This window comes from Passer domesticus, chromosome 1 (assembly GCF_036417665.1).
Source record: "Passer domesticus isolate bPasDom1 chromosome 1, bPasDom1.hap1, whole genome shotgun sequence".
Classification (NCBI taxonomy): domain Eukaryota; kingdom Metazoa; phylum Chordata; class Aves; order Passeriformes; family Passeridae; genus Passer; species Passer domesticus.
Window position 1 is genome coordinate 156,495,075 of NC_087474.1, and position 15,589 is coordinate 156,510,663.

A 15,589-nucleotide genomic window follows, 5' to 3' on the forward strand; every position below is an offset into this window, starting at 1 on the left:
AAAACTATCCTGTGTGCCCTACCATGATGAAAAAAACAATCAATCTTTAAACTTTATAGCAATTTTACTGCTAGTAATCTCCAGCTCATTTTTCCACTTGGAGCCATCTTCTGTATTATTAAATTTCCTGATACCATGAATGAGCTTGGGGTGTTCTCTCTCTGCTTTGTACCATGCACATGAAATCTCAATGGGAATACATAGTCACTCTGAAAGAATAGCCACAAAAAGAAATTATAAAGGTTTTTAGAAAGAGACAGTATCTTTTCTCAAAGCTGATAAGATATTGAAGGAAAAAACAGACCTTGATGACATGAAGACACGTCGAAAGCATTACCTACTTTTAACACTGAAACAGTGCCCTGGTTCCAGCCCAGATCAGTGGGAGGGAGGACGGCCAAGACATGATGTTATTCAATACCACCTTAAGCCACTGACAGGGGTGGAGGAAAAGGCTTCTTTCTCTCACTTTGGAGAAGGGAAGGATATCCCCTTCATTGGAGTGAGCGAGGCACATGGAGCAGTGGGATAACGCTGGTCCTGACTAGAGGTAACATTTTGGGTGGCATGGCTGCAGTCAGGTCAAGTTCCACACTCCCTCTTTTGTCCACTTTTGTTATTAATATTGTTGCTGTTATTGCTTGTTTTCTTATCTGATTGATGTTTCCATAAATTGTTCTTATCCCAACCCACAATCTTTGCCCTTTGTGCCTCCAGTTCTCCTCTCTGGGCACACGTGGGTGGAAGAGGGGAGAAGTGGAAGTAGTGACCAGAGGGTGGTTTTGGGGTCTTGGGGGATGAGGGATGCTAAATTGGGGACTACCATTCCTTAACCACGACAAACAGTAATAATTACTCTCTACAAACACAGGGAGCTTGAGCAGAGACACACATTTTCTCCAAGTCCAGCCATGTTGTATTTGTTTGGGAGCTGCCTTTTCTGCCTTTAGCAACACAGGTTCATCTTTAGTGCTGTGACTGGGTCATTCTTGTCTGATACACATGAAGTCTTTCTACACAAAGCACTATGAAGTGATCTGGCACAGACTGAGGCCCAGATAATGGCAGGGAATAAATTAAACCACCTTCTCCATTATGGGAATTATTGAAGGAATTTTGAATGAGTTAGAGACAGGACCTTTGAGTTTTTAGACGATGGGATTTATTTTTGTCTTCTACAGAGGCAGGAAGGGTGGGGCTTACATCTTCATAGCACAGTTCAGAAGGTCACAAGACCTCTAGTTACAAGACCTTTTAAAGATTTATTGATCAATAAAACACTGCCAACAAGGATATTTATGTTTTTGACGTAATCCTTATGGACGCATGCTACAGTGTAAGCTTTCTTAACCAATCACATTATGACACACAAACCTACTGCACTGTATTCTAAACTTCTTGCATATCTTTGTAACTATTTTTATTTTTTCTATATCTTAAACTCTAAACTTTCCTCTTCTTAACGTGTCTCTGCTTTAAACTATAAATCCACATTCTTGCTTCTATCACCTAAGTTTGGAAGCCTTTTCCAAGGTCTCAGATCAAATCCTGTGTTTAACTCTAAGCTTTGGCTTACAGGCCCAAAGTTCTGAAAATTCCCTGCATTTCAGATTCCAACGCTCCATTGCTGTGTCAAGGTCTTTAGGCACTCGATTTTCACCAACCAACAGACCTTGATTCAAATTTTCTCCATAACCTGTGAATGAGGCAGCTGTATCCAGCTGTGGTGAGCAGAGCTGGCAAGAGGATGTGTGCCCTGTCTTGGAGGATCTGTGACTGGCATAAGTCCTCTAGTTGCAATGATGGTGCTCACTCCAAGCTGCTTACTCAGGTTTTCTTAGAGGGAACTCAGAGGTTTGTGTATTTACATTCAGTGGGTGCTGATTTAATCACCAGTGAACTTCATTGTAATTGCACTTAGGGTCCCCAAAATAACTTTGCGTCTTCATTTTGAAAGCAATAAATTTGTGTATTCTTGGTCTGGTTGTTGCAAAGAGGCAGAGACAGGTACAACTTTACCAAAAAGAAATTTAAAAGACCAAATAAACCTTGATATTGCTTCTCTGAAACAAAAGGAGATAATCTCAGAGTAAATAAGTCCCAAAGTTTCTGCAGAGGAAGTGAGAAACTTGAAAATTGTTTCTGAGGAATTTATGTGGAGGAATGACCCCTTGAATATTGTTACAGCACCAAACAAAATCATACTTACTGTTCCAGGTAAGCCTGGGGGTCCAGGGGAACCTGTGTCACCCTGGAGAGAGGAAAAAAAAATGTAACTAATTACATAAAAAGATTCCCAAATAAAACTCAACATTATCATTCAGAAGATGCAGCATTACCAGATGAGATGTAACTCAACCCCCCAGCTCTGTGGCACTTCTGATTTTTTGCTGTCCTTGCTTTGATGCATGTAGGATTCTCATTCTGTTGTCATCATCCCTCTATGGTTTTATCATCAACCTGACTTTCTGAAATTGCCCCATCCAGTTTAGGATATGGACTTTACTCACATCCTGAATGCCACTGCCTCTGTAAAGAGGGCAGTTTTTCCACTACACACCCACAAGCATCTACAATATGAATGCTTCTTCTTCTCCTTCATGTTCACAAGGGTTGAATGTAAATTTTGGTGGACATTACCTTTGTCTACTTCTCTAATTTTCACTAAAATGAATGGTGGTGTGATGGCAGAAGCCCAAACTGTTCCTTAAGTTATTGTTCTATCCCCCACAGACAGGCACAGAAAACTTCTTAGATTTTAATTCCAGGCTCATTTATATCACCCAATTATAAAAAATAATAAAAAGAGAAAAATTAACAAAATAAAATTTTAAAAAAGTTTTCCTTGAATTAATGAAATTGCCCTTAATTTCATCAGATTTCATTGCTCAATAAATTATTGTCTCCATCCTACACAAAGCTATTTCTACTGCTTCTCTGTAAAGTCCAGCTAAAAGTCTTCCACAGCCTCCTCTATCACTTGTCTCTGCCCCTTTGTCTGTTTTAGTCTCTTGTCTAAGGAAGTTCAGGATCATTTCATGACTTACTTTTTCTCCTCTTTCACCTTTCATTGCTGGGAGACCATCTCTTCCTTTTTCTCCCTAAAAGCAGGGAAAGGAAAGCAAGAAACATGCAAATTTTGATTTTAATGCATCAGCCTCACTAAAATATTTTACACTCCCAGTTATCTCACCTGTCTTCAAAGATGTAGAGCAAGCAATTAAAAATTTAACATTTTGAAGATGGTTTCAAAATTCCGCTACATTTTCAAAACCAATGAATATCAATTGACTTCATAGAAAGGAAAGCACCAATCCTAAAATAACTTGCTTGTAGAAAATCCTACTGCCTGATGCAGTTATAAAAAAGCAGCATTTTTTTTTCCAATTGGAGAAGAGGCAGCAAAACAGCAGTTGAGACCCAGAATAAATATTCATATTGCTGTTTTTCATTTGGGTTGGAAGGTACCTTAAAGACCATTTAGTTTCAAACCTCTGCCATGAATATATTCTGTATCCTGTACTCTACAAGGCATAAAATGGAGCAAACTGCATGGAAAAACCTCAGTTGATTTTAGAACCTTCTTCATCACATTCAAGCATGTCATCAGTTATCAGGATTACCGACCTCACTGATGTGGCTAAATTTACAGGCCTCTGACACAAGTATTTCCTGGCATGAAGACATCTCCAGAGTTCTCCAGAGGAAGCAGTAGACACCAGCATTTGGGTAGAAGTTAAGCCATCAGAAAATAATTCAGCTATCTGAAGCCTTTTCCAGGACTCAGTAATGAGGTGGATTAGTAATTTTTTTGTTGTTATCAAGAATTTTAAATGTCCTTAAATCAGGCAAGTAATTCTGAAAGGGAGTTCTAAAGTGCAATCTGACCTCCAGAGTTCTAATCTCTCCTGCTGCCTCACAAGCAGCATGGCACAACTCTTCGCATTTGGGTTAGATATTGTTCCTTAGCACCTCTGAGTCAATTGGGAACAGACACTAGGCAGGGAATACACTCTTGGCTACTTGGTAACCTTGCTGGTTGCCAATCAGCTGCTCACCACAGCCATCACACCAAGGGACAACATCATCTAGGGACACTCTAGGTGAGTCCTCTTGATGCTAAATGGCCAAAAGAAGATCAATTTGTGGCTCCAAGTCACTCACCCGGTCTCCTTTTTCTCCTCTCAGTCCAGGCAAGCCCCTAGGACCAGGAAAACCTGCTTCACCCTGAAAAGAAGACAAAGTGTGCGAAATCTCATTGACTGTAGTAGTAGTTTGCTGAGAGAGAATGAAATTAGTTTGATTAGCAAGTAATTTCTTAGTGTTTTTTTAAACCATCATTTAAAGCACTAAGTAAGACTTCTCTGTTTTTTGCCTGTTAACTGATGCCACAGAATTAAGAACACATTTCCTTCATGCTGCTCTGTAGCAGGACCAAGCAAATGAAAGCAGAAAAAGCAATAAAATCTGACTTTCCTTTTCATCATTAATGATCTGGTATAGTCTGGAAATGCAAAACCTTCAGTGTATTAATCTGAACAGTACAGATGTCACCTTGATGAACAGATCTAGAATTATCTGAGTGCACTATTGCACATTTGGATTTATTTCTGTTTGAACATTACCTTTGAGGTTCTGCTTCATAATACTTGTTATTGGAGTAACTATGATCTCTATGTCATGTGGCTTCTCCTAAATATATAAAGTACTCTCAAATTTAGCTCCCAGTTGACCCAGTTTGTAATCTGAAAATAACCATGTGGTTTCATATTTATAATTCTTTCCTATCTGAATTTATAGTGCAATATCACGAAGGAGATCAGTCACGGAGAGGACTCAAATTCCCTAAGTCTTGTACAAATACTGAACCAAGAAAAGGTAATCCCTGCTCTAAAGAGATTATTTTAAGTATAGGGAGAACAAAAGTTTGTCATGGTGGAGGTGCAATGGGTCTGTGGACAAAATCAGATGAGGAACAAAATAATGTAGTAAGTGAGGATGACTAAGAACATCTGGGTGATGTTGGGAGAATTTTAAAGAAAGTGGCATTTGGTGACAGATGGAGTGGTGCTTTCTCAGAGCCACTGTGGGATCCTGGCTATTATGGAATAATAGAATGGTTTGAGTTGGAAGGGACCCTAAAGACCTTCTAGTTCCAGCCCCTTGCCATGGGCAGGGACACCTTCCTCTCAACCAGGTTGCTCTAATCTGGCCTGGCACTTTCAGGAATGGAAATGACAATAAGATCCCAGCGATTCCAGAGATCCAGAGAGCAATCAGAGCATCTAACACTGAATGAGACAGAGGAGAACTTAAAGGGAAAATAAAAACATGGTGTAAATTTGGCTTCTGAAAAGGTCCTGAATCAAAATATCATTGAGTTTGTATGCGTTCAAGGACAGAAAGATAATACAAAACAGCCAATGTGGATTTATTAAAAGCTGGTTGTATCAAACCCATCCAGTTCCCTCCTTAGACATGAAAACTAAGCAGAAAAGAAGAAAGCATTTTTCTGATGCATCTTGACTTTAGTAAAATATCAGGCATAGGCCAACACGATGTTCTCATCTGTAACCACACAATGTAGTGTAGAATGGTCTCTGGAGGGTGGTGTACAACTGAATGAAGAAACAGCATTCATATACCTGCTATTAGCAACTTACTGTCAAAATTCAGAGGCTGTATGATGTGAAGTCCTCTCAGGGACAGCACTATTCCACTTACAACAGGGAAGAGAGCATTTATGAAACATGGGGAGAATATCACATTGTGGAGAGAGGGGCAAGTGTCTCGGAAGGTGGTGTTAAAATTCAAAACAGCCCTGTGGGGGGAGACGGTTCAGACCAAGGGACAGTGTTCTGGTTGGGGTCTGGCCCCTTGTGGCACTTGGACCAAGCCTGCCTGGAAACTTTAAGCCTGGTAGTTTGTTTGACCAGCTACAGTGAAATGACATCAAGGAAGGGCACAGAAACCACTTCTCCCTTGGAGCCTGATGAAAACACTCCTGGGGAATCATTTGCCCATGCTGCGGTGATTTCCCCTTACCTGGGACACTAAGTAAGGATATTTTCCTGGGAACTGAGTGATACCAATCAGGCAGATTATAAGGACTTTTGGAGTAGTCCAGACAGGGGGGTGGGGTAATTGTTATTAACTTAATGAGTGCCTTACCCCAATAACCTCAGTTTGTGCCTCAAACTTGTAGCATTACTCCATCACTCATAGAATCATTAAGGTTGGAAAAGACCTCTAAAATCAACCATAAGTCTCATCCATACAACTGTTCCACCTTCAATCACAGATGCAAGTGTTATGCACAGATCTTGTCATTGGCAAATGGATTTGTTATCCCATGTGGTCACTTGCTGTTGTTTTGACAAGTAAGGTTTGTTGTTAAGACTGTTTTTCTGCTCACCTGCTCACCAGGTTGGCCACGGCTCCCTGGTTCACCCTGGAAAAACAAAAGCAAATCTATAACATTGTGAGGATTTGACTCTCTGGTAAGAACACTTCCTCATTAGCAAAATGTGGTCCCTACTGGTCCGTGTTGTTCTACCCAGATCCCACAAGGCTCTGAAATTGCCTTTTTTGATGGCTTGGGAACGCAGCCTGCAGGGAGCCAATGCAGGGTCCAGGTTAGCTCGCCCTGCACATTTAGCCTTGAGAGAGGAGCATCAAACAAGGGTTGGTGTTTTGGAACACCGTGAAAGTCAGTGAACCCCACTTGCTCATCCCTTTGTCTCCAACTTCAGAGGAATCTTCTTTTCCTGATTTCGGTATAAGACCTTCCAAAATCACACCGAGGTTGGTACTCAGTAGATACTCAGCAGACTATGAAATACAATCCCTTACCTTAGGGCCAACTTTTCCAGGAAAGCCTTCCTCACCCTTTTCCCCTCGTTCTCCCTGCAGGGAACACAACAGGTCAATACACAAACTCCTCTGGTGTTTGTGCAGCACATTTGCCGTCAATGGTGAGGAGTATTTTAACTCAGCTCCTCAGGATCAGCTTGAGGATGTAAATGGAGTCATATGAGAATATGCCTCCTGGAATGTTTTTCCATTCTAGTGCCATTTGCAATCCCATCTGCAATCTCTCTACTGGAGAATTTCTGGAATAACACAATTACTGTTACATTAAAGTTGTCCAGAGTGAATGATCTGGGAAAAAACCATTTCCATTCAGTTTCTTCAAACTGTATGTGGTTATAAAGTTAGAAAGTGTTTTTAAAAAATGGAAAATTTTGGGAGTGAGTCATTGGATCCATTGTGTAAATACTTTAAAACTGATCTTCCAATGTGGGTGGCATCAGCATGGACAGCAGAGGCTACAGTGGTTGAAATGTGGCTACACAGCTGGGAAGTGCAGGAAATACTACACGGATGTGTGGATAAAATCCAAACTTTGTTTAACATCAGAAATATGTTATGGGCTACAAATTCCTCACCTTTATTCATCAATAAATGGGAGCTGGGGACTCTACTAGACCTGGGATCAAGTAGCAGAAGCAAGAAAACCTCTGCCATGTCAATCCAAGGCAATAGATGGTGAAGAGCTGTTTTCTTTAATATAATCATCTTTAATATAATCATCATCCCCAAAACCTAGTTTGGACTTTGCAGTCAAAACATGGTACATTTCTTTGTCCCTTATTTGCAGGGAGATGAGAAATCAAGTGTCTCCTATCTCTAAATTTACTGTCTCCCTTCTCCTAATGCATAGACAATGGAAGAGACAACTCCCCTTCCCAAGCCATAATTTGGAAAAGCTTTCAAATGGGACAGAAGAAATAGGAAAAAATAAAGAACCACCTTTCTGACACACAAACCTAGAGAAGGCTTGGGGGATGGCATCCCTTCTTTCTAGCCCTTCAAGGAGGAAAGAAAGGAACATCTTTGGAGCCTGCTACACTTCTCTGTGCTTTGGATATATGCCTTGACTTGCCAGAGTCACTGGATTTCCTGACTGATTGTTTGCAATGCCCAGCTGCTTTTTCCTGCTTCCCTTGCTTGCTCACCCCAATGATCTGCCCAGCTAAGGAGCTCAATCCCAGTGTCTGTGGTGTCACTTGCCTTTTGACCTGGAAGCCCTGGAAGCCCACTGAGTCCATCTTTGCCAGGCAGCCCCTAAACAAGAGGAAAACATAATTTTTAAGTTCCAGTTCCTTAAATTGTTATCAGCAAACTCAGCATAAATATGCTCAGCTCATCCCTCCTGCCACCCACCTAAGTTAAAGAAAATATGCATTTTGGTTTGATTTTTTTTCATTTTTTTCCTTTCTCAAAAGACACAAAAATTCTCACACTGTACATATTTGCTCTGCACTTTCTTCCAGTATCCCAGTTTTAGTGAATGACCACTGGATGTCAGCATTTTTACAGAGAAACTCCAGTATAAAACTTTTATGTACTGAGGATCTTTAAATTTTTATGTACCTTATTTATATTTGAGCTTATTCTCTATAAGTCCCTATTAACTGTAGCTGTAATATTTTAACATATGTTTTTCCTTTTAAATCTTGGCAATTTCTTATAGAGTAGATAGACACCTAAAATTAAATTATATAGCACATAGTAACAGAGTGGTTCAGCAAGATAAGAATTAAAATTACTTCCTGTAATGCATTTAAAATGGCAAGAAAAAAGTTTTCTTCCCTTTTCCAAGTGTCAGTCAATCTATACACACTGCAGACTGTAGGTGGCAATTCTGTACTAAGTATTTAATTATTCAGTTTTTATGACTTAAGAACAACAGAAATTGCTACACTCTGCTAAATCTGAGATTTTAATCATGAGTTATTTGACTGACTCAGGAAATTCCAGGTTTGCAGAAACAATACTGTGTCAAATGCAAAAGGAATTTTAAAAGGTATCATATAAAGAAAATATCATGATCCAATTGCATAAGAATAGTGGGGCTGCACCTGGTAAAATTGTTATTCAGAAAAAGTATCGGAGATTAATTTATGGAGTAAAAGTGACAGTATTGGAGCCCATGTTAAAATCTTGTGTGGGGGAAAAAGCAGATGTCAGAATTAAATTATCTGAAGTAATGAAGAACTTTGAGGTGAGGGAAACAGTTCCTCAACACTTACAGCTGGTCCAGGTGGTCCAGGTCTACCAGAAACTCCAATCTCTCCTGGCAGTCCCTGAGAAATGAAATCAGGAGAAAAAATAAATCAGTATTTCTGTTCTCTGCAGGAATCTCACTGGAGATTGCTGCTTTCACTTGAAGTGCACTTTTCCCTTCCACTGCAGTCAGGTCATTGCTGTGGGGAGTCCTGGAGACCCTGAATTATCCCCAGGAAGCACAAACGTGGTTCCAAGGCTCAGCAGGGAGAAGCTGTGCTCTAGGACCAGCTGTGGCTTTGCAGCAGAGAAAATATAAGAGAAAATCCACATTGCCAGAGGCCTTAACTCTGTTCCCTCTGAAAGCCATGACCTAAAATTTTCTCCAGCTGTTTTTTCTTCTCCTTTATATAAAACAAAACCTCCTCAAGCTTTCTTACCGGTGGCCCAGGCGGTCCTGGGGGTCCAGCAGTGCCTGGGGGCCCTGGAGGTCCCTGCAAGAGAGAAAACAAAGCCAATTTATCAAATTCTCTGGTAGTAGCTGAAAGCCTCAGGTCCTCCCTGTGTAATAGCGGCCCTGTAGGAAACAGGCAAAAGCACTGAGCTTTATTTGCTTAACTTTACCCAAAAAGTGCAAGATGCCAAAGCAAGGGGCCATGAACACAGGTAGAACATTTTCTTCTGCTTAAGTCACTGCTGCCATTGCTACAAAGGGAGCTCCATCCTCTACTCCAGTACAAGAGAAGGAGGAGTGGAAGGCCATAAGGGGAAATCCACAACACAAAGCTTGATCAGTGGGATTCCTTGGAGTATTCAGACAGAATTAACCTTGATTCATGTTGTTTCAAAGTGAATAATTTACCTCTGCAAAAAAAAAAAAAATTGCTGAAAGCAACTAATGAATGAACAGGCTTGTGGTTTGAGCTTGCCTTTTTTGGGAGGATGGGATTAAAAATATGAATCCAAGAGAAATGCTGCAATGACTCAAGTGTCTTAAAACAAATTTTGCCGCCGTTTTGTTGCTCAACATCAACCTGGTAGGTAGTAAAAGATCCTCACAAACTCACAGTTTAATTAACACATTCAGTTGGAAATATCTTAACATTCTTCTTCATTTCCCTGCAACAGCTGTTTCTCTTAGGAGAAATACTCTCTCAATAGACACCTGGTTTAAAGATGGATCTTTTTTTATGCATCAAGCATATTGTTAAATTTGGCTTCCTATGAGAGATTTGTTTCCAGCCTTGACAAATCTTATTATGTTGCTTGAGATACAGAGGTGTTTGTTACTGCCAGCTTCCCCTGCAGACAAGACAGGATTTCTCCTATGCTCAGAATGAAATGTGTTCATGCATTTTTTGGATCAGGACCTGAACAAACAGCAAGAGAAACAGATACATGACTGAGCTGAAATTTTACCCTGGCTGCCTCTTTCTGTCTTTCTAACATGACAATCTCACTAATTTTCAGTTTTCAGCATACAGGGAGTTCTGGTGTGATTCTGCTTAGAAAACAACAAACCACCCCCCACCCAAAACCTCTGTAGAGATTTGAAACTGAGCAGTTGATACAAGACAGAAATTGGACAGACAGCATTTTCCCTATCATCCTTCAATATTAAGGTATTACAAGTCATAGGTCAATATTAGCATTTATTTTTAATGAAAAATGTAGGTGATGAGAAGAAAATGGTGTAAAAAAGTGAGGAGCAGGATCCATTTGAGGCATGGTTTGGCAGACGTGGCAGATAAGTGATCTTATAAAATACATTCACAAGCTTCAGCCAGGAGCTAAAACAGTCTCTCACCAATAGATGGGGCAAAGAGTCCAGAAAAGGAAACTGTAGCTGCACTTGCCTCATTGCAACTCAAAACAGACATGGAGTTCTCCTGTCAACAACACTCTCACTTGCCGAGTGCCTTCAGACGCACTGATGCTGATGATTTAATTCCTGGGGAGTCCTGCAGTTAGAGATTCTACACCCATCAGGAGACACCTAGTCAAGACCATCTTTCACTTACAAAGGCTTCACCATTCAAGGAAAAGACTCAACAGTCCAAATAAACTCAGCACAAGAGAAAATACTACACACAGACAACTGTGTGCAGCCACAGCTGGATGGAGCAAACACACACCAAGCACATGGAAATTCTGTTTGGCCCTTCTCCACCCCTACAGGGCAATGCTGGGAGGCCCTACAGAAGGTATGGGCTCCAAGAGGGGGTTTCCATCAATAATGAGAGGAGTACTGGGAAACAAAGTAAAACTTTAGAAGAACTACAAACTGATTAGGCTATGTGTAAATTTGCAGACTTTCCTTGACAATTCCATCAGTTCCTTCCTGATAATTTAATTTTGTTCTCTCTCTGTCAGTAAGTGAACCATCTCCCACCAGGAAACACATCCTTCCTAGCCCTACACCAGGGAATTTCTATCAGGAGGTGAAAAACCCCAGTCAGGACCCAGCCTCAGCCCAAGCAATCACAGGTATGTTGTGTTACCCCACACAGTGAATTGGCAGGGGTCAATCTGATCTAACAGCAAAGTCTTAGTCCAGCATCTGTCAGCAACCAGTATAATCCCTAAATGTGAAGTGCTACTCATCCTCCTCATCCCAGCTCCTTCTCCCAGTAACTCTTGGTATTGTCACTATCCAAGACAATTTCTAATTACTCTCTAAAACTTTCCATATCCTAGACCACAATAACCTTATGCAACTGTAAATTCTGAAATTGAATCCCACTGATCTGATCCTTTTCCTAAATTGCCACTAATAATTCAATTTCACTGTCCTCCAAGAGACAACTACCCAGGATATCATGCCCAGACTGGTTTACAGGTAGCCTCGCCATGTGTTGTACCAACAAATGCTACACCCACTAATCAGAGGCTCTTCTGATAAAATCATCTCTGAGGTGGACACAGAAAGAACAGTTTATTATCCCTTGGAGATGAACAGGGTGCTGTCAGCCTGCTCCAGCTGACTGCACACAGCAGTCACTGACTGTCCTACTGGTTTTCCTGCTTTCTGCTGCCTGGTATACAGCAAGTGATGGGACAAAGTGAAATAAAATGGCAGAAATACATAATAAATATCCCTGCCAGAGCACTCCCTTTTGCTACTGTGCAGACAATTTCTGTTTCACTTGTGTATCAACATCTCATATTGCAGCCCTTCTCCTGATTTCTGAGTATAATCCAGAGCAAGTAATATTTTTTTAAATATTAGAATTCACCAAACTGACAGAATCTATTTATGTTTTAAAAACCCAACAGGATAGAACTGCAGCAGGACTGTGTGTAATGTTTACCCCAAAAAATCTCACACCATCTGTTTTCTTTGCTACCTTTTTCAAGTGAATCCAGATTAAAGCACCTGATTTATACAACCACCTTTTTCAAAGATTATTTGATGAATTATACAGATGAGAGTCCCCATCCCAAATCCAGAACAAGGTGTTGTCCTGTTAAAACCCTGAATCAGAAGAAAATAATCACAGGCTGTATTTTTTTTTTTTCTGGCTGGTAAACACTCTGACATGTGGTTTTTAAGTGTTGAAGCAAGAACTGATACATGAAAACTTGATTTTAGAACAGATCAACACAAACTCACTTTGGAAAACAAATGCAAAACACAGAATTTTTTAATAAAATGTTTAGACCAGAATATTTTCAAACTGCTGTTCTGAAACAAAAATATTTCAAATATTCATTAAAATCTAAAATCTAGATATTGTGTAGAGGCATATGTGTTTTGGGATAGGATATCTTTAAAAACATTGTGAAGGGTGGATTTTTTTCAGGCTTGTGTTTCATCCAGCCCAATCCTTAGGCAATGTAATGCAGTGACAGTGCTCAGGAAAGAAATCTGACACTGTTCCTACTGGAGACACAGCTGTATCTGTCCTCCAGAACCCATTCTCCAGTGCTCTCCTCTTCCAGTGTGTACCTTGCTGGAAGATGGGCTGGGAAAGGCAGAGATTTTAAGATTTAGGTTGTGGACTCCCTAAGGAGGCTCTGAGAAGGAACAGAAACCTTTGTCTGTGACTCCATCAGTAGACAGCTGGACCTAAATCTCTTTTCCATGAAAGAAGGGATGATTAAGTCTTAAAGGGAGGTGAACAAATGATATTCCACAATGAAAACTGAAGTCTGATGGCTTTCCCAGACACCTGAAGGCAAAGCCTAAACAGAATATTATCTGTGTATTATTCCATGCTGTTATCTGGATTTTCTTACATTATGACAAAGGTTCAGATGAGCCCTTAATCCATATTAAAACAGTTTCTGGTCTGGGCTGTTAATGCAGTGTAGCACTTCACAAGCAAGAAGGGGCACACGAAGCATACTGTCTGCTGCCAAAATGAGAGAAAAATGAGTAACTGAGGGACTGACAGCCTTTCCCCTTCCACTTTCTCTTCAGTGGGAATCCCACTGACAGAGAAGGCTGTCAGTTTTTAAAGATATCCTATCTCCAAAGACATTCTCTACAATTTCACCTCTTAGAAAGACTCCACAGACCCTTCCTGTTGCCTTTGTGCTGTCTTTCCTTTATTTACATCCCTTTCCCATCAGAAATGAAGCTGTTGCAGCCAGTTTCACGTGTCTCACTGTGTCCTTTGTTACTCCAGCACTGCACTTCTCCTCCACAGCATCTGAGTGGAATCCAGGATCAGCTCTTCAAATCTGCTTTTCATTTCTCACCCCAGCCACTAGCACTTGAATTGGAATTATACAATCAGAGAATTATTGTGGTTGGAAAAGACCTCTAAGACCTTCAAGTTCAACCATCAACTCAGGGCTGCCACAGCCGCTGCCAAATCACATCTCTAAAGTGACACTTCTTTTAAATAGCTCCAGGGACAGTGATTCCACCATTTCCCTGGGCAGCCTGATCCAATGCTTGACCACCCTTTCAGTGAAGAAATGTTTCCTTACATCCAATCTAAAATGGAAATTATGACTGAGATATTTTCTGAAATGCTGCATTAGAGCACCGTGTTTCTAAATCCTGCCTTACAAATCAATACAAAGTAAGAGAACTTATTAAAAAAGTGTTGCTGATGACACTAAAAATCAAAAGCCTGAAGAGCCAACAGATGTGAGCATTTGTCTACAATATATATCCTACAGTCAGCATCAGTGACAGCGCCATAATTCATACACGGATCCAGTCTCCAGTCATTTCATCATGTGGCATTGGAACTGGAGTACCAACATTAAATTTAAAATAAAAGTTCTGCCAACAAAAAATTCTCCAGACTGTCTTTGCAGCTCTTTAAAAGTACGGAATAAAGTTGACTTTTACACAGCAGTCTTTCTAGGAGAGTTTCCTGCTTCCAGTGAAAGGCAGTGTTTGTTTAATTTAATCACTTAGTGTAAGCTATGGACATGATCTCTTTTGTCTACAGAGGAAGATTTATTTCCCCATGTGTTTGCTTGGAGTTGGTTGACTGAGTCAGTGCAGCAAATGAGAAAAAACAACTAAAAAAACCTCCTTTAATGTCTTTTGTTTCAGCACAATTAGCAATCTTCACAGGTGAGGACTTTTTAAATTTATTTTTTTAAAGGTACAGATCTTATTAAAGATCGCTCTGAGCAATATCTTCCAATTCCAAGCAGCACTGGCAAAGTCTGAATTCAATCTGAGCTTTGCAGCTGGGGCCCACATCCTTTCCTTACATTTTGCAGTATTAACTTGCATTATAAAAAGGACATTAAGGACACTGTGTGTTTCAGAGGAGATCATTTATTTCCTGAATTACTTAAGAAAAGCTAGGCTTGAGCTCACACCCTACAGACAAGTCTATACTAATTGAATCACTGGCAGCCAGGACTATAACAGGTACAGCTTGTACTGGTCCCCCTCTTAGGTCTGACTTACACCACCAGGTTATCTAGCACAAAACAAGCCACAGTAACAGCCCAGAGGTACTGCAAGGCAGAGGTATGGCATTTTTCTTTAAATCTCAAAGACTTTTGGTGTGTTTTGCTGTCTGCCAGGTGGCCAGCAATTACCCACTCAGCTGGGGAGCCTCGACAGTGGCCCATTTGTAGGTGCCTGTTTTAAGAGAGCTTCAGGATCCACTGATGATATTAATTGCATTTTCATCAACAGGAGCAGGCACCTGCATCTCCATTCTTAACCCAAAAAGTGCTTGCATTTGGAGCCAAACCCTGGTAACTCCATGATACAGCTCAGAGTGCCTGAGAATTATTTCAGCCTAAATTTCTCTACAGAAATGCTCATTTTTCAGTCTGCATTTGAAATCCTACTGCAATAAAAGTTGGGCCTATGATTAAGGTTCCTGGACACTAAAATAGTACAAATAAATAGTAACAACACAAACACATTATTAAGTTCAGGTGTCTGTGTCCTTGCTGCCAGAAAGTTGTTCAAATCCAGACAGGAAAAAATATCCAGAGTTTCTATTCCATGGCTTAATGATGCTGCAACAAGCACCATTTGCAAAGATGACTGGAAAATAAATGCTCATTTTTAAAGGTGCTGATCAGACAA

At 40.5% G+C, this 15,589-nt stretch overlaps 1 protein-coding gene across 5 annotated transcripts in view; it reads right to left on the reverse strand.

Annotated features, from left to right (window-relative positions):
* Positions 1 to 15,589, reverse strand: part of COL22A1 (collagen type XXII alpha 1 chain) — a 241,567-nt gene that overhangs the window by 71,139 nt on the left and 154,839 nt on the right. For all 5 annotated transcript variants that reach the window (XM_064398335.1, XM_064398343.1, XM_064398346.1 and 2 more), the window contains 8 exons: positions 9,510 to 9,563; positions 9,096 to 9,149; positions 8,074 to 8,127; positions 6,853 to 6,906; positions 6,416 to 6,451; positions 4,165 to 4,227; positions 3,048 to 3,101; positions 2,210 to 2,251 (listed from right to left, as the gene is read on the reverse strand). In XM_064398335.1, coding sequence (XP_064254405.1) covers positions 2,210 to 2,251; positions 3,048 to 3,101; positions 4,165 to 4,227; positions 6,416 to 6,451; positions 6,853 to 6,906; positions 8,074 to 8,127; positions 9,096 to 9,149; positions 9,510 to 9,563 — 411 coding nt within the window. The remainder of the gene's footprint in view (positions 1 to 2,209; positions 2,252 to 3,047; positions 3,102 to 4,164; positions 4,228 to 6,415; positions 6,452 to 6,852; positions 6,907 to 8,073; positions 8,128 to 9,095; positions 9,150 to 9,509; positions 9,564 to 15,589) is intronic.